General features: G+C 35.4%; 4 protein-coding genes across 8 annotated transcripts; 2 read left to right on the top strand and 2 right to left on the bottom strand.

Moving 5' to 3' along the window:
- Positions 218-3,449, top strand: LOC18594047 (transcriptional regulator ATRX homolog). Of its 2 annotated transcripts, XM_007021494.2 has the most exons (4): positions 218-317; positions 492-574; positions 1,044-2,933; positions 3,046-3,449. In XM_007021494.2, exons 2-4 carry the CDS (start codon positions 524-526, stop codon positions 3,109-3,111), a joined length of 2,007 nt encoding a protein of 668 aa, XP_007021556.2. In that variant the 5' UTR covers positions 218-317; positions 492-523; the 3' UTR covers positions 3,112-3,449. The 2 variants fall into 2 exon arrangements, with proteins under 2 accessions (XP_007021556.2, XP_017979991.1); XM_018124502.1 differs by having other exon boundaries at positions 308-574.
- Positions 3,582-6,955, bottom strand: LOC18594046 (ribosomal protein L11 methyltransferase). Of its 2 annotated transcripts, none has more exons than XM_018124510.1 (7): positions 6,871-6,955; positions 6,282-6,365; positions 5,940-6,080; positions 5,638-5,703; positions 5,122-5,289; positions 4,450-4,773; positions 3,582-3,884 (listed from the first exon to the last, which is right to left on the bottom strand). In XM_018124510.1, exons 1-7 carry the CDS (start codon positions 6,901-6,903, stop codon positions 3,771-3,773), a joined length of 930 nt encoding a protein of 309 aa, XP_017979999.1. In that variant the 5' UTR covers positions 6,904-6,955; the 3' UTR covers positions 3,582-3,770. The 2 variants fall into 2 exon arrangements, with proteins under 2 accessions (XP_017979999.1, XP_007021555.2); XM_007021493.2 differs by lacking the exon at positions 6,871-6,955 and adding an exon at positions 6,461-6,820.
- Positions 6,862-8,940, top strand: LOC18594045 (PRA1 family protein H). Its single transcript, XM_007021492.2, has 4 exons — positions 6,862-7,312; positions 7,541-7,677; positions 8,013-8,084; positions 8,165-8,940. Exons 1-4 carry the CDS (start codon positions 6,882-6,884, stop codon positions 8,233-8,235), a joined length of 711 nt encoding a protein of 236 aa, XP_007021554.2. The 5' UTR covers positions 6,862-6,881; the 3' UTR covers positions 8,236-8,940.
- On the bottom strand, positions 9,348-20,874 carry LOC18594044 (germinal center kinase 1). Of its 3 annotated transcripts, none has more exons than XM_018124500.1 (21): positions 20,721-20,874; positions 20,032-20,271; positions 17,356-17,412; positions 16,874-16,901; positions 16,666-16,788; positions 15,950-16,061; positions 15,684-15,721; positions 15,499-15,552; positions 14,440-14,508; positions 14,137-14,253; positions 13,950-14,018; positions 13,212-13,291; positions 12,871-12,999; positions 12,547-12,799; positions 12,014-12,106; positions 11,732-11,899; positions 11,141-11,271; positions 10,899-11,031; positions 10,077-10,201; positions 9,785-9,967; positions 9,348-9,659 (listed from the first exon to the last, which is right to left on the bottom strand). In XM_018124500.1, the coding sequence occupies exons 2-21, from the start codon at positions 20,124-20,126 to the stop codon at positions 9,620-9,622; spliced, it is 2,097 nt and encodes a 698-aa protein (XP_017979989.1). In that variant the 5' UTR covers positions 20,127-20,271; positions 20,721-20,874; the 3' UTR covers positions 9,348-9,619. The 3 variants fall into 3 exon arrangements, with proteins under 3 accessions (XP_017979989.1, XP_007021552.2, XP_017979990.1); XM_007021490.2 differs by having other exon boundaries at positions 12,547-12,796; XM_018124501.1 differs by lacking the exon at positions 20,721-20,874 and adding an exon at positions 20,371-20,395.

Genomic DNA, 22,712 nt, shown 5'->3' with positions numbered 1-22,712 from the left:
TTCACATCAACAAAAATAAAAGACAAAAAAATAAATAAACTTTTGGGTTGTGTTATTTTTTCTTAATGTTTTCAATTTTTTTTTTTATATATTACTCACACTGCAACATAATAATTTATTCCGTATTTTTATTATTATTATTATATTTTTAGAATTTAAAATTAAAACTTTATTATTTATGTGTAAGATAAAAAATTAATAATTATATATAAAATATAAAGTAGAAAATAAAATTAATAACTTTTATGGGAAGCATAGCAAGGGCAAGCCGGTTTTGATAATGTCAAGAGCCATCGTGTTTTCATCCATTTGTTAAGGTTGCCAAACTCTTCCAAAGAACAGAAAGCCAGAACAGCTTTCTTCTTCTTCTTCTTCTGTCTTCGAAATATCTTTCCTTTTCCATTTAATTATTCATCAATTAACCTTCTTGTTGTTGATTTCCTTTCTACTTTTTTGGGTTTTCTTTTTTCCTTTGTTTTGCGGTGTTGCAGATAAAAGGTAGAGAAAAGGCGAACAATCAGAGATGGGAAAATCATCTTCTTTAAAGAAGAAACGTTCCAAAAATTCATATAAGGTATTTTCTTTCTCCCTGTTAAAATGAGAATTCTTTTTCTTTGATGGGTTTCATTTTTGCTGTTTATTTTTTTGGTCAATTATTACCTGCAATTCATAGTTGAGTGGTTTAAAGATTACCCTTTGTTGGGATGCGTAGGAAACTTAGGAATATTAAAGAAATTTGAGATCTTAGGCTCATGTTTTTGGTATTTTGTTCTTAGAAGATTGAAAATTTTAAGCTTTGGGTTTATTGGGCTCTAGGAAACTGAAATTTAAGAAATTCAGACTGATATTTTTTGGTATTTTCCTGTTTAATTTAAAAATTTGAACTTTGGGTTCGTGTGTATTTAATTGGGTGATTTGATTGGCTAATTGATAACCCTTTTGTTAGTAACTAAAAACATCATTTAATGTTTGAATAAAAAGGTAGGCTGAAAAAGGGTTCTTAATTTCTCTCCCTATGTATGCATGTGCATTGTTCATTTTAGTTGCGAACAAGGAAGAGAAATAAGGTTAAGAGCAGGAGAAGCAAGTCCAAGAAGCTTCGATGTCGACGTGACGGTTCTGTTTCTTATTCGGATGATAGTGATTCGAGAAGTTTGGCATCTGTTTCATCCTCTAGTTCTGAGGATGATTATAGAAGTCGAAGGTCCCGATCTCGTAATAGGAAGGATGTGAAAGGTGGTAAGAAGAAGGCTAGAAGGCGGTCCTCCAGTAGGGAAAGTAGTGGGGATTCTCCTCCTGTAAAGAAACATAAAGGATCAAGGAGGGGTAATGATTATGCAAAGAAGAAGAGAACAAGTAAGAAGAAGAGGTCTAGGAGAGATGTGAATGCAAGTTCTAGGAGTAGTAGGTCATGGAGTTGCTCAACTTGTCGGAGTGGCAGTAGTAGTGGCAGTGATGGGATTGGATTGAAGAGAAGGGGCAGGTCTGAAAGGAAGGAGAAAGATGGAAGAAGGTTGGAGAAGGTTAAGAGAGGAAGCAAAAGGAGTAGGGACAGATCAAGGAGTTGTTCTTCTTTCAGTAGGTATAATGAAGGTAGTGATGATCCTATTGAGGAGAGATTTATGGAGGAGAGCAATTCAAGACGGCTGAAATCAGTTATTACTGTTGTTAAACAAGAAAATGAAAGCAGCAGAGAATTGAATACTGATGAGCCTAAAGAAGAAGTTTATGATTATGATGATTACCCATCCTGCAGAAGCAATGATAGTAATGATGGCTGTAGTTGGAGGGAGTTACCTCAGCGTTCCCATGTTGTATCTGAAACAAAAAGGCCTCTAGATGATGAGGAAGGAGAAGTTTCTAACATCAGAACAAGCAGTGTTGAAGAGAGTGGCAAGGATTGTCATTCTAGGTATGATGGGGTTGGAAAAAATGATGACTTGAGGGAAAACATTAAGGTTTCAAGTGCCACTGGTGGTTTAAATGGTGATGATATGGAATCAATTTTAAGACAACGTGCACTGGAAAACTTAAGAAAGTTTCGTGGAGGGCTCAAGACAAGCATAAACCCTCCAATTACTCGGAATGATAAGACTGATGGTGATGTTAAAACACCATCCTCTGTGAACACTGACCCATCTCAAATCAAAACCCCTAAAGGAGAAGATGCTGGAGTGGTGATTGCAAGCCAAGTAAGACAACAGATTAGACAGCCTCCAGTTAGAAGAGAGTCCACCATTCTTCCTAAGAATGATAGGAAGATTTCACATCTGAATGATGATGGCAAAGATTCTGGGATTGTGAGGAGCAATGTTGCTTCTCCACCGGCTCAGGTGGTTCCTGCTGGTGTTCCTAGAGTAGAGGGTAATACAGCTATTAATTCTGTTTCTAATAAGTCCAAGTTGGTTACCTCACGAATAGGATGGGAAGCACCTAATACTTACACTACCCAAAAACGAGAAGCTGCTGCACAAGAACCTTCTCAAGCCAAGTTGGTTTCCAAGTGTAGTGAGAACGAGGGTGGTTTAGAAACTGCCCAAACTGTGAAACCTCCTGAGAACAGTGCAGCTATCAATTCTATTTCTAATAGGCCAAAGTCAGTTAAATTGCGAATAAGACAGGAATCACCTAATACTTATACCACCCAAAATCAAGAACCTGCTGCACTAGAATTTTCTCAAGCTAAGTTGGTTACTGAGAGTAGTGTGAATGAGGGTGGTTTAGGAACTGCCCAAACTGTGAAACCCCCTGAGTGTGGCAATGATGGTGGTAAAGTTAATAATACCCATGATTCTGCTTGTGATAAGCCACCCTCTTCTTCTATACCTACGTCTGGTGATATCAGTTCAGATAAATTGGAAGATGAGACCAAGGATGGTTCACAATTTCAGCAAAAGACAATGTCTGTGATGCGTGGTGGGGAAATGGTACAGGTTAGATATTAACCTGTCATAAATTTTGTATATTAAGTCTCCTAACCTTTAACCATTGATCTATTTATTTCTTTTAAGTGGTATTTTAATATTGTTAAATGTTCTTTTCCAGGTGAGCTACCAGGTCTATATCCCTAAGAGAGCCCCTGCTTTGGCTAGGAGACAACTCAAGCGCTGACGTTTTATCTAATGATTTGATTTAAGGGATGACTTGAGAGCTGCAGCGAACTAAAATTTTGCCTGCTACATCAGTAGAAGGATATTTCTGCTGTTAAAAGAGTGAACAATAGTGGACCTTCTGATTTCTGATTGACCTGTAGTACAGCAGCTATAGCTTTTATAAGTAGGGAAATTGACTGTGCAGTATATTTTGGTAACATCGGGCTCTATAGTCTGTTACAGTGCCATAATTATTCTAATGTGGTAAATAATTATATCTTAGCGGACTTGCTTAAATATAAGATGTATTGACAGCTGCTGCTTCATGGCTATTTCAGGGATAGATTTTTTTCTCCCTTTTTTGGTTTGCGGTGGGGGAGTATATGGTAGATGACATCCCTTGCCTCCCTTTGCTTGTTTGTAATGAGCTCAACTATGAATATGATAGCTTTGAGGAAATAAGGTTCACTCGTCATTTAGAACTAAGCTAAAGCAAGCGAAATTGAACTTGGGACAACAGAATTGGATCTTATTTCATATGTTATCAGTGATATAATAACAACATATCTAATGACATTCTGCAAGATGAAAAGATTGTAATACACGAGATGCCCATCAGGTGCCAAGCTCTTAAACTGACCATTTTTGTTTCTTCTTGTTTGGACACTAAAATATCCTTCAGCTGCCAGTCAGAATAATTTTCTTTGTACCACTTAAACAAGCCCAATCATCCATCTCTGACACTGATATGTTGTCCAACAATGGAGAATATCGATCTATGATGTCAGGAAGCTGCATAAAACATAATTTAAGATAAGGTCCAAGCACCTATGAGGTGATACAATGAAATAAGATATTGGTGAGAAGTGTCTGCAAAGACAAATGAGAAGTTTATGTGACCGCATGGTTTCTCAAGTTAAATGAGTTTAGCAAGAACAGTTTGGTCTAACTGTGACTTGATCTATTCTACACCCTATGGGGATGTTCACTCAAAAAGGGTAAATGCCCTTGAGTGTTCAGCAGTTGGCAGATATTGAAAACCAGTGAAGACTGGAACTAATGTACGCTACATGAAATGTGTATATACACAAAATCAAATCATAAAACGATTTTTGTTGCTGATTACTGTAACCAAATTGTAGTCCATCCCCTTCAAAGGTGGGGTACTTTGGGGTTCGTTCTTGAGGTTCATTCGGATGTGCTCTCTGAGTGGAAGAACACTCTCAAGATAAAGTTGCAGGTAAACATCAAATTTCCACTTTGCGCAAAGCCATAGTTATCATAATCAACCATACCGATCAAATATGTAGTTTTAAATCATGCCAACAAAAGTTAATCAACTAAGCTAGGAAGATACCTGATCAGATAGAATACCAGATAGACCAATTGCTGCCCCAGGCTCAGCAGGAGAGACAATATCATCTGCCAATTCTAGCAAAGGGTTTAAAAGTATATTTGCGATGATCACATCATATTTTTCTGGTTCAGATTCAACTACTGGCTCACATAAACTCTGGTTTTCATCATATTTCTGATCATCAATTGAAGGAGAGGAAGTATTGCCAGAAACCAGGCGTAATTGCAATTTTTCAGGTCCTATGTTGTTCAGAGCAGCATTCTGACGTGCAGATGTTATTGCTAGAGGATCTATATCAATTCCAACAGACAAAGAAGCACCAAACTGCAGTTCACATCATTATTGAGAAATTAGTGTGTGAGGATCAGCAGACACAACATATTGCCAAACTATTGACAAGAATTCTAAATCACATGTGAGCATATCATCTCATAGCAAGAAGATATGAGAAAAGTAGGAGACATATATGCATGGAAGATGTATTAGAGAACTCAAAATTGATCAAATATTTATCCAAGCTCTATTATAAACAACATATCATAGAATAAATGGTTACAAAAATGGAATGGAAGGTAAAACCAATATTGGTACCTAGAAATGTTTACTGATAACTCAGATTGACAAGGTTTTATTATAGTTACCATTCCAATGATATAATGAAGACTTAATTACCTTAAGTGCTGCAATTGACAAAATCCCAGAACCTGTGCCATAATCCAAGAAACGTTCCCCTCCTTTTATCAATCTTTGTAGCAGCAATAAACACAATCTAGTAGTTGGGTGCTCCCCAGTTCCAAATGCCAATCCAGGATTCAGAATAATATTCATTGCTTGAACATCCTAAAGGAATGAAAACAGACACATTTATACTTGTTGAATTCACCCAAAAAATAATATTCTTCTATCTACACAGAAAATAAGAGTTCTACTCTGTACGAAAATTGAGGTGATTATCTGCAGGAAGCTAAACGATTGACATGTGCAGATGTAAACACACGCTTTGCTTTATATAGATGCTTAGCTAACTTGCAATATTGTCCTCACTTAAAAGGAGTTTACATTAAAGGCCTACTACAGTCAAGTAGGCCCACTAGATTCTGAAAAAATAGTAAAGAGGGCAGTTGTGTATGTATGATAAATACAGATTACAACAAAACCTTAAGAGAAGGTAACTGGATATAACCATACTGGGGTAGTCTTCCACTCAGGAACAATCCAAAGTCCTTCAGTAACTTCAACTGAATCAAATGATTCCTGTCTCAAATCAAAACAAAGATTCAAATTATATTATGAAAGAAGTTAGATTTTATCATCACCATAACCAATTCTTTATTTCCTGTTTTTCTCCTTTTAAATCACAAGTTATTACCATAATTAAAATTCTATTAGAAAATAAAAAAAGTTTTTTTCTCAATTATTGCCACACACAAAGCAGGTGCCTTGGAAAGCTAGTTGTACTAAACCAGAGAGAATGAGAAAAGTAAACTAACCTGAGTTTTCTTTATCCAGTCATAATGCTCACCTGTTGTAACTTCATAACTTGGTATCTCTTTTAAGCCTAGAGAATCAGCAGCCTGTGAAATGCATACATCCACATCTTCGGATTCAGGAAATATGGACTCCATGCATATCTGCATAAGAAATACCAATTATACAAAATTTGTTCTTTAAAAACATCTTTCAAAAACCTTTTCTTAAAACCATTAATTAAGAAGCAAATTCACAAGCTTGGTCACTCATTCTTCTTGCACAAGAACCTTGAAAACAACCCAAAAAAAGCCATACTTTACAATAAAAATCGTGTCTTCAAGAAAAAGAAAAAAAAGGGTAACCTCTTTAGAAGTGTCGCAATTGTTATCTTCACCCACAGTGGTTGAACTTGCACCAAAGCACATAAGAGCTTCAGAAAACATATCCTAAACAAACCCAAACCAATAAATAAATAAATAAATAATTCATCTACACAACAAAACCCAAAATAGAAAATGAACCATTGAAATTAAAAGCTTACAGCAATCTCTTTTTGACATTGAATACGCACAGTGATATAAGGAGATAGTAAGGTAGAAGATTGAGGTTCAGTTACTGAAGTGTAACCATGAGAAAATGGAAGAGAAGTCTCTGCGGGAATCAATGGTTGGATTTTGGGGTTGATGTTTGTGAAGAGGAGAGTGAGAGGTGGGTGAATGAAACGGCGTGAGAGAGTGGAGAATCCATAGCTGGAAGTTAAGGTAAGGTGCTTGAAGATATGTCTCAATGGCATTTTCTTTAAAGGTAAGAGCTTTGGGATTTTTGAACGTCTAGTTGGTTGGAATCCATGGCGGTAAATGGGTCATATAAAAAAAAATCTAATATTAAAAAAAAATTACTGTATCCTTAAACCCCACAAAAAAAAAAAAGAAAATTAGAGAAAAAAATTACCCTCCCAAAAAATGGTCTTTTCCTCGAACCCATTATCTCTCAGCGTCCCCGACCCAACCTTCGAAACATGGCTCCGTGACTCCGGCTACCTCGACGTCATCGACGACCACCAGTCTGCCGCCGCAGCCACCGACCCTGCCTCAACAATTACCGAATCGACTACCACCATCTCAATCACCGGCATCCTTTGGGGCTATTTGGTCTCTTTATTTTCTCATTTATGGATTCTGCTCTCCCTCTTCACGCTCAACCCATTCTCCAAGCTCACCACCAACGATTTCTCCGGCGAAACTCCGTCTTGGACTAAAGGGTTTTTCGGGGATTGTGGATCCTACTCGTTTCCAGCTGCGGTTTCTCAGGCCAGGCTCAGGGTTCATGAGAATGTTAAGCGTTATGCTCGGAATTATGCCTCGCTTTTTATTCTCTTCTTTGCTTGTTCTTTGTAAGCTAAAACCCTATTTGTTCTTTGCTTTTTTTTTTTTGTGAATTTTTGTTGGTTTTGAGAATTATTTTGATTCTACTCTAGAATGAGGTAAATTCAGCTTTTAATTTTTCTGTTTGTTTCCTGAGAAAGTTGTGAGCACAAAAAACTTTGGATAGGTAAAACTTACGAAAGTAATGATTGCATAGCCAACTTAGTTAATCACTTGTTTTCTGTTGTTGTCAATAGGTATCAGCTGCCACTTGCACTTGTTGGGTTGATATCAAGTTTGGCACTCTGGGATTTGTTCAGGTTCTTTAGTGATAAATGGGGATTGGATGGATTTCCTGCCACTCAACAGGTCTTAATTCGCATAGCGCAGTGTGGTGAGTTCTCATAACCTTTTTTGTGCTTTTAAGAAGAATTGTTCATTGTGCTTGTAGAATTTACATGTAGAGCTTACTCAATGACTCAATGCCTCGTTTGTTATTTTGAATTTGCTAAAGAAGAGCCCTCCAGGGTTCAAAAAAAGAGTAGATTGTCCTGGGAATCTTAGTCAGAAGATTATGGTTTGGATGGACATTTTCTAATCAGTATGTATTCTCAATAATGAAATCAGTTAAGCATATTGACGCTGAAGGAAGGCGAGTGATAGCAGATAGAAGCTAAGAAGCTACTTTCTTTCGTTTTTATAACATTAACCTCGTCTCATCTTTTGCAGCTACTGCAGTTATTTTGGTATGGTTGAATGTTCAAATGGCTCTATGCTGTGCCCTTGGTGTCAGTTATATAGGTAAAATGTTACATATTCTTCTCTACTTTTATTGATATTTCTCTGATTTGTATGAACTTGTAACTGTATGTGCTTTGTAGTTATGATTTTGCATGCTGCATTTCGGAAGCTGACTCCAGTAAAGCAACCTTCTCGAGGTAGACGAAAATAGGAAATCACATCAAACTAAACAAACATACGAGCAACCCCAGAATGTGGTTTTATTTTGCAGCCAAGAAATCAACAGCTTTTCTTCAATGAGATAGGGAAACAACCTCTGTAAAGCATAACAGCTTATATGCTAGATGATGCTTGTGTGATTCTAATCTTGGTCAGCACATGAAAAATGGCAAAAAAGGAAAATGCACTATTACTCAATAAACATGTGATAGAAGATCTTGTTTTGCAGTGTATCAACCATATGCTGATAGCTCTTCTATAACCTGTAAGGTTGTTTAGCGGGTTTTAACTTAGTATATTACGACGGGAAAGCTCATGCACCTTCTTTTTGCCCAGAAGTTGGCAAATTCATGCATAGTTTGCAGTTCTCCAGCTCTTGGCAGTCAACAACCTAAACTTTGCTAGTTGCAGAACTCGAATAGAATTTGAAGAGGTGAATATGAATTGAATTCCTAACTTTTTTTGTGCCAGTAATCTTAGGTCATAGGCTATTGCTCACAAATTTGTAACTAAGTCTAAACCATTATGGATGGTTTGTTGATCTTGTTGTTAAATGACAATCTCCCTTCATCCAGCCAGAAAAAGCTAAGTTGAACCCCTTTTGTGCTGCTGAGCAATGTGTAGAACTTACCGTAATTGAATGTTGCCCATGGCCACGTTCTCTAATATTTCTTGAGTTAATGCTGTTCATTTATAATCCTCCTTTGCGTGTAATGCTGTGGTCCAGACAGCCTTCATGATGCTTGAAGACATTGAAAGTGTTAATGCAACAGAAGCACTATTGATAATTTGACATACAGGTTTGCTAGCTCCATTGCGTTTAAACATATTTTCCAGTTTAGAAGGTGGGCAATAAGCCCAATATTATACTCTTTAGTTTAGCCAACACGAAATGCATCAATGACACGGGCTATTGAGCTGCCCTACCATTACTCAGCAAAACCCAGAGAAATGCAACAACCCTTGAAAATTTATTACAGCTCTGGCAATGATCTCTTACGGGCCTATCACCAGATGGTGAAAGTGCCAATGATTCATGAGGCCTCCAATCCATTCATTCATGAAAATTACTAAATATCAAGGAAAATGAAGGGAACTATAAACTGTCAGCAAGTTCACTGGGAAGATTACAGTGAAGAGATTATTTTAATGAATGATCAATGTTTACTGAGATTACATCTTGTAATGTTGCTAATAGCAAAACCTAATTATACACCAATGCTGCCATGGCAAAACAAAAATGTAAGAGAGAAAATTAATCATAATGGATAATAAATACACAATTTCTTACAATGTTATGTACATCAAAATCAGAACAATTGCATTAAAGACAACACACAGCAAAATGGAGATATAATCAAATCTCGCAGTTTCCTTCAAGTTGGGTTGAGATCCCGCGATGTTTGGCTTTGCCATCTGCATCACATGACAAGATTTCAGAACAGTTAGGTGCTATTAAGATTAACACATTTATAAATAGGACTTCACTATTTGTAAACTAAAGATCATTTGTTAGGTAAGGGAGTAATAATTCAACAAACCTAGACAGTAAAAATCTAGCAAGTGGGCTCAAGTTGGAATTTGAATTAAGTTCTTTATGCTGTTGCTTTTTCCTACTATCAGGTTCCATGTTTGCATTTTGCGTATCTTCAGGAGTCGCCTTGCCCTTATTGAACATGCGAGCTGCTAGTTCCTGGATATCTTTCATTGAAGGTTCCTTCAAGCTGCAAAATTTTACCTCTGCTTGAGTTTCATCAAGACCAAGACAAATAATGTATAAAGGTGGTATTACTATGATACAAAATAAATTATTTTCTTCCACAAATTTTTAACCTTGCCAATCGCTCGAGCAACCTGCGAACAAGAGTTTCACAAGATCCTGGCTTTGTACGTTCCATATTTATGAGAGAATTTGTAACTGCACGCGCAACTGACCCTTCTGAATCATCAGCAACGACCTACATTACATGCATTGACATACTATTAAGATCCAAAAGATAAGAAGAAACTGATTCAGACTTAATAAATGTTGCAGCTGACACAGTACAACAGGAAAGCAGAAGTATGGCTGTAGTAAACAGCTTCTTCTTACAACCATGTTCAGATGCTGACTTCAGGTAAAGGCAGAAATTTACACAAACAAGCTCTTAACCTCAATTAATGCCTTACAAACATGCATACTTTTGTGTCAGGTCACACCATCTACAGCACAGGTAAGGAATTTATTAACTAATTTTATAATCACCTCCCCTGGACTTGCTCATGATTTTACCCATATTAAGTTGCTCCTCTGCCTCAAAACAACTGTAGATCTATGTTCTACTAGTCAAACAATTTCAAATACCATACCTCTTAGTCCTGGATTTTTCCATCTTCTATCTCAACAAAGTAAATTTTTATGATTGATTACCAACTCACTTAAGTTGGTATAGAGTCTTGTTTCACTCCTAACATTACAAAAGGCACTTCAATCTGGATATATGAGAATCTGCACCAAAATAATTGCATACTTGATATAGAGATATCTGTATCAATACAAGCATCTCCATACAGCCTCCGCATTGAAGATTGCTTAAATTGGAAGAATATTTCAGAAGTTACCTCTATCACACTAATTAGCAAGGAAAAACTTAGGTATAACATCATGGTGCACACCTCTTTTAGGGAAGGGATAAGCAACATGGATAGTGATACAGAAGATGATGCTATCTTTGCATTTTCTTCATCATCACTTGGTTGACGTGATCTTGGAAATACTCTTTGTGCATCAAAATATTCACGAGAACCTCTGAAATAGATTACCATACTTTAGAGATGATAACACAACCAAATAATAACCAAAGCTACAATAAATTCTGCATTGAAGATACGGAAAGTAACTTCTTTATCAGGCTTACCTGGAAGAATCAGAACTGTTACTCATTTGATCTCTTCTTCTATTTTCGTGCCCGGGACTATTGAACTTGCTCAAAGCAGGCCTGTCCCTAACATTTGACTTCCTCAACCCTGCTTGAATTGCAGCCTTTGCCTGAAACAACATATTAAAAGATGAGCGTTTCAACAGAAAGCATGGTCACACACTATATCTAGAAGCTAATAATAAATACAAATTCCATGGTAAACTCAGATTTCTACAGGAGGAAATTGAGTCTCCAATAATAAATACATTATACACCAAAACGTTCTAGGAAAACTCCAACTAGACAATAATTAATATAATTGATTGTGGACATAATAACAATAAGGAAAACAAGAAATTATCAAACAAGTGCATGTTAGATATAAATGGTAAGAAAAATAGTTGGAACAAAAGTGGAAGTTATACAAACATCATACACCATATCAATATCGTTTATCAATCAATAAAACATACACTCTATAGCCTGTTGATTGTAATTCACAACTAAACAAGAAAAATCTAAAAAAGCTTTGCAGGGCAAGAAAACTGATGAAGAAAGATGAAAAATAAAATATTAACTAAAAACAACCTCTGCAAGATTTGCTGCACTGTCTTCAGCTGATGCACTCGAAGTTCTCTCTTGAATTCCTAGCCTGGATCTTGGAGTTCGAGGAGAATCAGAGTCATCATGTTGGCCACGAAAAACAACAGTTCCACTGGTAGAAGCATCTTCAAAAGAAGCATATGCGCTGCTAGACTACACAGCACATTGAAATCCAATAAAATCAATGGCTGGGACACAAAAGGCAACAAACTTTATCTACTTAATATTTTTGTGAAGACAACCATGAAGGAAGTGAAGGAAGCTTACAAGAGAGCTTGGGTCACGAAATAATGCAGATGATTGAGATCCTCTGGGAGATCTTATGACAACAGTTCCGGACCCACTGACAGATGTGTCATCCTGAATAAAGCAACATAAACAGTGTCACAAGATCTGAGCATAAAAGGATCAGATACACACACACATATATATATAAGATAGGTGTAAGAGACAGAAACAACAGATTATATGAAATTGGCTCTAGTTTGACAGAAACGGTTGGTGAATCCAGACAAGTGAACTTAATTTCTAGCCCCATCAGAGCAGGCAGGAAAAGAATTCTCAAAAAAATTAAATATATTACTACATTGCATGTCAACTTAATCCTGTGTTACTCTTCTCAGTCAATTTCTAAAACACAACAATCTTTAAAGCCCCTAGATCATCCCATGCAACAGAGCTTTTTATTAAGGGCATAGGACAAATGGGAAAAACTTACGATGCCAACAGCCTTTATGCAGTGAAAAGTTTTTAGTGTGTGCAGGTGCGTGTGTGATTGCATGAGAGAGAGAGAATCTTACATCCTCTTGGTAATTATCCTGATGTTCATCATAATATGACTTCTTAGTGTCTTTTCCAAAAGAAACTTCTGGGAATTCATTGAGTGCGTTAACACTCTCTGGAGTTCTTGGTGTAGCTTGATTATATACAGCTTCTAGTTTCCTTTCTCTAACCTGAGGAGGTCTTACAGCATTTCGGACAGTTCCTGTACTCTGTTCTCCACCAATGCTGAAGTCCCATCCAGCATTTTTTAACGTTTTCCCCTGCTTACTGCTGATCAGAACAAGTCAGTAAAAATCCCATCAAAATCAAGGAAGTACAGCTAATCAACATGATTAACCCACCTAGCTCGAACAGTTTCTTCACCTCTTATATCTCTTGTCACCTTCACAGTGTCAGTTGACTCTCCTACAGCTTTGGGGCCATTTCTGGGGGTTTCTGCATCTTCCTTTAATTGGTATTTTGGGCGCTCTCTATTAAGAAACAAAAGGCAACCATCTTAACTATAATAGCCAATGCAAGAATGATACTCTAACTCAGCATCCTCTTGTCATGACATGTCAGGAACATAACTAACACCATAAGCATAATCTGGAGTGTTCCAAGGTGCTTTGACACCCCAAAACAGTGTTGATAAAGCTTCCTATCATATGTAAATATGAAACGCTAGGTACAAGCATAGCACCTAATTCTCTCCAGAAGCCTCTGACTCTTCCTAGCATTCCTGATAAAACGATGCTTGAGAAGTTCCTTGGCACTAGGCCTCTGAAATTGAACAGATTAAAGAAAAGCATAAGGCATTGTACAGCATTCAGAAATAATTAAGCCGATATCCCAGGATCACTCAACTTATATACACATCAGAATTTAGAAGCCAATACACCAACAGTTACGGTGCATTTTAATTGGCAGCTGACAGAGTTCAGGAAAAAACTAGATACAACAAAAATCCATTTTCTAACATAATCAACACTAAACTTCTACACCTTACTCTACTGGTTGTGGGGTCAACCACAAAATCTGTTTCCTACTACATTGGGAAGAAAAGGAAATAAAGAAAAAGTTTCCCCATATGTGATTAGTGGACAAAGAACCAAAAAGAAGTATTTCCTTCCATTTCCAATATGCAGAAATTTCACAATATGTCACTGCTAATGGTTAAAAAACAATCAAGAAAACTGGCAGATTAGCTTTAAATGAGAGAGAGAGATGAAGAAGACAAATTCCAAGATATCTGAAAACAGAACAAATTAGCCAAAAGTATCAGCTAAAACAATCAACAGCTGCACAAGTGGTCCCTTTGAAGTAAAAATCTGTAACGTAGAACTAGTGCATGTTTCAATCAATTAACGGTATATATTTAATTAGCATATAAGAAACAGTTCAAAGTAAGAAAATCCTCCAAGAAAGTATAATTGATTACCTCAGCAGGCACTTTCTTTAAACATAAGGAAACAAATTCTTTCATAGGGCGAGAAAAATGCTCATCTAACTGCAGGATAGAAATTTTGGTTACATTTAAATTGTAAAGAAGGATAATCCCATCAAGAGAAGTAGAAACATAAGAATAAATCATTTGACATGAATGATAACAAAACTCTTGAGATTACCTGCGGTGGATTTTCTCGAGGTATTATAAAAAGAACTCTCATAGGGTGAAGGTCTGCAAGTGGAGGCTCTCCTTTGGCCATTTCAATCACAGTGATGCCCAAAGACCAGATATCTGCCTGTATCAACCAAATAGTCCCAGTGATGGAATGCTCATTATTCAACACAACTCAGCAGACAAAGACATTGCAGGCTGTGCATGTGTGCCTAAGAGGGAGAGAATGTGCAGAAGGAAAGCAGGTGAAAGCATAAAGACATGCCAGAAAACTCAAGAGAAAACTCCAAAGCACTGCTTTTAGAACTACCTTCTCATTGTATCCTTCAGAATTCTGAATCACTTCTGGTGCCATCCAGAATGGTGTTCCTACAAAAGTCTGACATTGTTAACCATATTAGTTCATTGATGATCATATGACAATCACACAACTTGTAACACTGATTGCATTATAAAGATTACGAATTGTGGGGTAAATGGGCTATGAGCAAATTTTTTAATCCTTTTATAAATATCATTCAAGTTTCCCTCCAAGACAACTCTGCATTTCTATGGCTCTGGTGGCTGTGAATACATTGGAGGTAAAATTCAAATAAATGGCAATAGTTCCACAATACCACGCTAAAGCAGCCATTCGAAAAAGCAGTTTACAAAGAAAACAATTCCAGATTTGATGGTATGGAAACATACAGATAATAGTTAGAAAGGAGAGGTATTGAGAAAGGAAAAAGGTTGTGCTCCAGAATCATTCGTACCTTGTATGCACTACCAAATTGAACCCCTTCAATTCCAGATCAAATGTCCAACTTTCAGTTTTGAGACATAAATATTATGTCCTGTTTTCCTTTTTTGAACACCTAAAAACCTTACTTTTTACATTTACAAATTAGTTTTTCAAATTTTCTTCTTCATGGCATTAAAAACCATGAACAGCTATATTAAAAGAAACTAAATTCTAATATAAAATACCTTACAGTGAATTTTTTTTCCAAAAACTAGATGTCAATTCAAATGTAGACCATCAATTTATTATGGGAAGGGCATATATCAAAGCTTTCAGTATATTAAAACTTATTTGGGACAAAAAACTTGTTATAAGTAAGCAGCTTCAGAGCATATAGGGAGGTTCAGAGAGAAAGAGAGATTATCACGGACCAAAGGACCTGTCTACATTTCTTTTCTTTTCTCTAAAAGATATGAACATTAACTAAAATAAGTTTAACTTTTTCCATAGAGTGCAAGAGAAAATGGCCAGAAATCAAAAAGTCACTCAAGCCATAAAAATTAAAAATTGCTGCAGCCAAAGCCTGAAAAGAGCAATCATGCTTATTGGAAAAGTGATGCATCTTAATGAAACAAAATACCGTACCTTCCTCCTTGATATTGTCCTTGTTAATTGTGCTGACACACCAAAATCAGCAACCTGTTACAAGTACATATACTTAACTTCCAACAGCAAAATGCATATATCTCCACCCATTTTATCCATTTACTCAAAGCCACTCTATACAAATAATTTGATAATATGAGCCCATTTGAGAGAAAGAAAAGTACCTTAACATCACCATTCTCGGTCAACAAAATGTTTGCCGCTGCCAAAAGTGATAGCATAAATGTCGTCATTGAACAAAAAATAAGCCATTAAATCCAAAAAACACTTAAACAAACTAAATGAAGGTTGAAAACAAAGGAAACAAATAATTTGAAACAGAGCATGGCACGAATACAAGCCTCTTAAACAAAATGTTCTAAAATTTTTCTTATGTTCTCTGTGACAACTATGTTTATAAGTAGATTAGGGAGAGGTAAAGGAAAACAACCTTTGATATCTCTGTGAATCTTCCCTTCATTATGTAAATATTCAATTGCATGCAGCAAATCCCGTGAAATACAGGCAATTGACATTTCATCTAGCGGAGGGCCTGATTGGAGCTGTACATCAAAATTCATCATTAACTTTCCAGAAAACCTAAATGTTATTCAGGAATTATATTGCATCAAATCAGAAAATAAACAAGTGCACCAACACAAATATAAGCGGAGGAAGACTCATTCATATGCAACCAGAGAAATAAAAGGAAACTAGTGGTTGTATGTACCCAAAATTAAAAAAAAAAATCAAATCAGAGATTGTGTGCTAACACTAGAACAGGAAAAGAAAAAGAGAATACCAAGGTCTAGTAAAAAATAGCATTGAAATTGGAGCTAAAAGCACTAAGAAAAAAATGTTGTACTACTACAGGAAAGATGGCAGCAATGCCTTTATAATTTTGCAATTACCATTACCTACTTTAGTTGACATAACACTGAAAGGTAGTTATACAGAATCTTTTATGCCAAAAACACAATGAAAAAAAAGTTATTTCAATGTTTGAACATGTGCACTAATGCGTATTCATAAAATAAAATACATTTCGTCAAACCCAAAAAAGAATAACGAGGGTTCATATAAATTGGAAAGCAAAACTTCCTAGTTAATCTTCAATTCCAATGTCATGCACCAAACATGTAGAAGCAAGTAATAGAAGTAACCTACTAGGTCAGCAACTGAACCACCAGCCATGTATTCCATTATTATCCATAGTTTAGTTTGGTGAAGATAGGAACCATAATACTCAGTGATGTATTGAGAACGGCATTGTGACAAAACAGAAATTTCCTGGAACAAAACAAAATATATGAAAAACCTAACGACCAACTCATTAAAGAGTTAGGATACTAGCTCACAAGAAAGTGAGGTATACCTTCTGGATGTCCTCAATTTCATCCTCACTACAGAAATGCGAAACAAAGGCAAGCATAAGAAACAGCTAAAAAAATCAAGAGCAAAATAAACACCAAGCGAATGAAAGAAGTTGTTATATGCCCCCATCTACTTGCTAGTAAATAAAGGCATCTGTAAACTCCCATGCAAGTTGATGAACTATAATGGAACTTCAGGAAATGAAATTGATAAAGGAAAGATAAATTTGCTTTAATGAACATGCACAAACTATTGATTCAATTATATGTATCACGCAACAGTGGTTTCCTCACCAGAAAACTCACACATATACTAGTGACCAAGAGCAAGAGGGGGAAAGGAAAATAGAACAAGTTAATACTTAACAAATGAACAACAAACAGAAGATCATAAACAAGACTTTCTCGCTCAAAGCAAGCACCTGCTGTTTGACACTTGAATGAGGAATAAATCAAAGAAAAATTAACAAAGCTATCCACTTACGATTCCTCTAAATCAATTACTTTAATAGCAACTTCTTTGTTCAGCTCCTTATCAAACCTGCAAATCAAGAAAGGCATCAGCTATTAATCTCATTTTCATCAACCTTGAGTCATGATTCAAACAGTCATGGCATATCCAACATGATTATGGGTGAGAAACTGGCATAGATGTGTTGCAGTACAACTAGCACTGACATAGTCAAGTATGACAAAGCACCATATATGCTTCAACTATGAAATAGAATGTCCACTCTCTAACTCATTTGAAAAGAATCAATGTCAGTGGTATGACCAATTACCAAGAGACCAGTAGTGTAATAGTTACAAAGTAGAAGCATAATTTGCATAAATAATGTACAATTCAATTTCAGGAGGCATTCCCTGGTAATTAAGGCTCCATCTTTCAAAAAAATCAGCCTAATCTCTTTAAGTGAACTTAAGAAAAGGAGACCAAATAACAGTTTGCCCTGATAAGCAAAAAGGGATACCAGTTTTGACATGAAGTGGGCTCTATTCCAAAGGTTAGCCTTTTAAACCCTGCTTGCTTTATTTGTAAATCTTCAATCTTTAAACCATTTATCAAGGTAAGCACTTCCTATGTAAATGGCATCCATTTCTTTAAAGAAAAAGGAAAAATGAAAGAATAAAAATCAGATAAGAGACTGAAACGAGAGCTTTTCAATCATATGCGCATCCATCCCTCTTCACACACGGGAACCAAGAAGTCAAAGATCTACTAAATGAATAAAAAGATGCCACTACCTCATGCCAAAATCCATGAACTAACTGAGTCAACATAATATGAAGTGCAGAGCAAGAAAAAACAGGCTAGTATATATCTTTTCTGAATTCAAAAACAGATTTCTAAAAATATGTATACAGACCTAATTCACTCAAGAAGTATTTGTATTTGTTTATCACTTAACAAATGCTACATCTAGATTAACCAATGAAGAACAGGAGAAGGAAAATATAAAGAGAATAAACAAATCAAAGGAAAATTAGGGAGACAATGGTGATGGGCACAAAGGAAATTGGAGAACAAATAGAGAAAAAGAGAAAGGAAACCAAGGGAGAGGGAAATTTCTATTTCAAAATTCCAAATCCCCAAAATTCATAATCCAAAGCTACCAAAAACAGAAGTAATATAACTAAACCCTAAATCCTAAGATAAACACAAAACACCACATAAACCCTAAAATACCCTAAGTACAAAAAATTAGAATTAAACTCATATAATACAAGCCCTAAAAATTTTTAAGTCTTCAATCAGCTTCCTTTTATCCTGCATCAATAAGAAGTGATATTGCAGTGTAACAAGGGCCAAATAAATCATTAAATATTGCATTAGGCCACGTACCTTTTACACCACAAGAAAGCAAAGTAGTTTACCAATCTCAAGAAATATGTGGGCAACAATAAAAGAAAATTTCAATTTTAAATAGTTTTATAAATGGTTTGATAAGGAACATTCACATATATAACAAATCCCATTAGATAAAAAGCTTATCTATCCACCTTTTAGTTCTTTAATTGGCCTTTGGTTTCTTCACTTTAATTAAAAGCTTATGTTATTCACTGAAAAAAATTATTTCTTTAAATAATCATCAACCATTATGAATTCACAATATCAGTTCACTTTCCTTTACATGACAAACAACTCACATCTGTAAATCTAAATTTTTACAGACCAGCTTTGACAAGTTCTAATGCACATTTTGATCTCAAGAACATATATCTAGGTTAGGAAAGAGGAAATTGCATTTCATTGATAGATCCATTAAATTTATTGTTTGGTGCCTCTTTAAGCCAACAAAATCAGAGGGATCACACCCATTAAATCACTACTTAATTATGAAGCTTCATGATTCCATCCACATGACACAAAAATTGAATCTTCTTTTCTTTTTTGCTTTCTTTTTTTTTGGTCAAATGAGGGCACTCCTCAATGATTAAAAACACAATATAACTAAAATTCAGTTTCTTGAGGACACTCTACATTTGCAACCTTGCACTTCATTTTAATAGTTCATCACAATTACCAATGCTCCTAGATATTACACAAGTACCTTATTTTTGCAACTGTCATTCTCCAAGCCTATTTCATAATTAACATATACTAAGTTATGTGCCTATCTCAGGATAATCCAACAATTCAAATTTCACAGAATCAAACCAGTATTAATGAAATAACAAATATAATTGAATAAAGTTATTATAATGCTCACAAAGTTATCAGATGTCTCCATAAACCCCTACTTTAATTGTATTAAATTACGTAGTGAATTTATGCCCTGTATTCAATTAATACCCGACTGACCTTGAGGCTCCTTTTGCCCCCACTCACAGGAAGATCTTTTTTCTTTATAAATTAGGAGAGAGAGAGAATACAAATCTCAGGGGCATTATATGTTTCAACTTAGACTGTAAAAGATTTCAGTTCAACAATGGCATTGGTATCATTTACACCATTCCGGGAATCTACTCTTATCAAACACCAAAATACTACTAAATCATACATCGCAAACAAAGTTCTACAATGCGCAGGATAATACATTCAATCACTACTAACACTGTCACATTCATACGAAGCTCTTTCCTTACAACAAAATGATAATAAACATTGACATGCACTCAAGCAATGTGATAATGAAAGAAATTGAAATAATAAACTTACGCTTTATAGACGTCCCCAAAAGATCCTCTGCCAATCAACTCCAACTGACTAAATCTAGACCCTGCTGCTTCTTGTAAGCCTGCTATGTCAGCCATTTCTACATACAAACCCACGGACACCAATGATCAAAACCACCCAAAAATTCGACCCCTTCAAAAAACATTCACATTCCTCCCGTTCTTCAATTAGAATTCAATACCCATTTCCAATTTGCCAAAACCAGCCTCAAAAAACCAATCCCTGAAAGAGAAATTCAAAACAAAACCAATCAATACTCTCGAAAAAAAGCATAAGTATAAATAACAAAAGTAAAAGCATACCCCAATAAAGCAAACCCACATTCCAAGATCTAAAAACCCCCAAAAAATATGAAAGCAGAAAATGCCCATAAGCTCTTACACTGTAAGCGAAGCATATACAAAGAGATACCCAAAAAAAAAACACACACACACAACAATAAAAATTTCCTTTTCTGTTAGGTGAAAGACAGGATATGTTAAAGTGACAGGCGAACAAAACAACAAGAATTCTTACAAACAAATTTTACAACTACCCATTAATCTCTCTCCTTTGATAGTGAAACCGCAACACCCCACCGTGTCTTAGGAAAAAAAAAACAACTTAGTTTTTCGTTTCATTATGTTCCTTCTTCTGTTGGAAAGAAACGCGTTTTTTTTTTAAATTTTTACCTGTTTGATTTTTGGCAGATCTTTCTCTTTCGTTCTTTCGATGTTTGTTCGTCTCTCTCTAGAGAAAAAAAAGAGAGAGGATTTTTCAGAGCTTGGAGAGAGATCGAGAAAATTAAAAAAAAAAAAAAGTGTCTGTTAATGGAGTTCCTGCGCCTTGTAATTGCCTTCGTTTTTTTTATTACTGGCAAATTTATTTTCGGAATGAAGTCAAAACGCAGCGTTTTGAGGTTTTTGTTTGTACATGCGTCAACGTCGCGATGGACGGCCCGTACCTTTTGTCTGCTTTTATTTGTTCTGTTTTTTAACACTCATCTGGGCCGAGCCAGGGCGACCCACTTAGGTCAATGACGAGGCTCAGTAAGGCCCAAGGTTCTTAATTAGTATTAAACTAAAATTTACCACTTAAAAATTTTTATCACATGGGATTTGTGAATCCCATAATACCCCATCTCATATTGGATGTAAATCCAGATATTATGATTTATATAAAAATATATAGGTCTAAAGAAATTGCTACTAACCATTTGAATTTTTTTAATAGGTCACGTGAAAGGTTATTGAGTTAATTTTTTTTTATTTGAGTTTGTGAATTTTATATTATCATCTTATCAAAAAATAAATATAAAATATTACAAGTCTTTAAAAATAAATATATCATTTTTTTTAATTTGACAAAAATGTAAGTACCTCTACATGTTGATATAAAAAAAAGCTAACTCTTAACTCTAATTCTATGTTTCTCGGTTAGGTAGGTGAAGTAGCATCATCATATTAGCATGATAAAAAAAAATAGAAACTTTATGATTTCAAGTTACAAAATTTACCAGGGCTTATCGATTTCAACACTTCCAAGCTTAATATACATCATGTATTGAGTTATTTAATGAGATAAAAAATAATGAGATGATAGAAATAAATTATTCGATTGTTGTTCATGACAATTCACATTTTCAACATAAAATAAATAAATTCATACATGTACTTATATAAATTTTCTAGTGACATGGAGCAAGGGACAGTGCAGTTGCATAAAGTTTTTTAGACTCAAAATCACACGACTCCAATTGAAAAGGGAGAGTTGAAGAAGAGTGGTGCTCTTGGTGGAGGTAGTGAGGATTGCTTGGAGTAGAGTTGAAATGGTGATGATGGCATGATAGGCACTTTGTCTTGGTTCGGAGATGATGGCGTGATAGGGGCTTTGTCTTGAGTTGAGAGGATGGGGACTGTGAGTTAGATGCGAATAAGAAAATTTATCATAGGCTGGTTGGTTTATAAACTAAGAAAAGCTAATAGAGATAAGAATAAAGTACGTAGAAATGTTTTCCGTAGTGAAAGAGAGGACAAGGCACTTCAAGAAGAAACAGCTCAGAATGAGGCTGTCAAGAGTTTTAGATGCAGCTCGGTCCTAGTTGTAACGTAAAGTTACATCTATCAGGAGCCGAATGCCATAAGAAGTCTAAGTTGAAGAACTTACAAACTTACAACCGCATCCAATGGCTTCTAGACCACCCTAATATAAAAACATAACCTTTCAAAAAAAAGAAAAACAAAAATGAAGATGAACTTATTTCCATAGTGAATGTTGCAATTTGTATCGAAACATCGAAAGTATTGGTGTACAAGAAATTTTAGTAATTGATTAATTAGTATTCAAATTTTAATATTAATTTATTATGTGTATGTGTTTATCATATATACGTGTGTGTATATATATATATATATATGACATGTATGTATTTATTTGTGGAAATTTTAACATGATAAAAAATTGAAAATCATAATAAATGATGCAGTATCACTATTAATTAGTCAGGAAAGATGACCATTGGTTTTACATCCTTGGCATCACTGTTGCTATAATTAATAGGATAATTGTTGAAACCATTAAGAGGTTGGGTCAAGAAGTTGGCATTAAAGTATTCTGAATGATCTTTATGAAAGCAACACTTTCTCTTTTTCTCCAGGTTAAAAATGCTACAAGCAACCATTCAT

Source organism: Theobroma cacao, chromosome 7 (assembly GCF_000208745.1).
Source record: "Theobroma cacao cultivar B97-61/B2 chromosome 7, Criollo_cocoa_genome_V2, whole genome shotgun sequence".
NCBI lineage: Eukaryota > Viridiplantae > Streptophyta > Magnoliopsida > Malvales > Malvaceae > Theobroma > Theobroma cacao.
The sequence above is the reverse complement of the archived record's forward strand: the minus strand, read 5'-3'. Positions and strand labels throughout refer to the sequence as shown.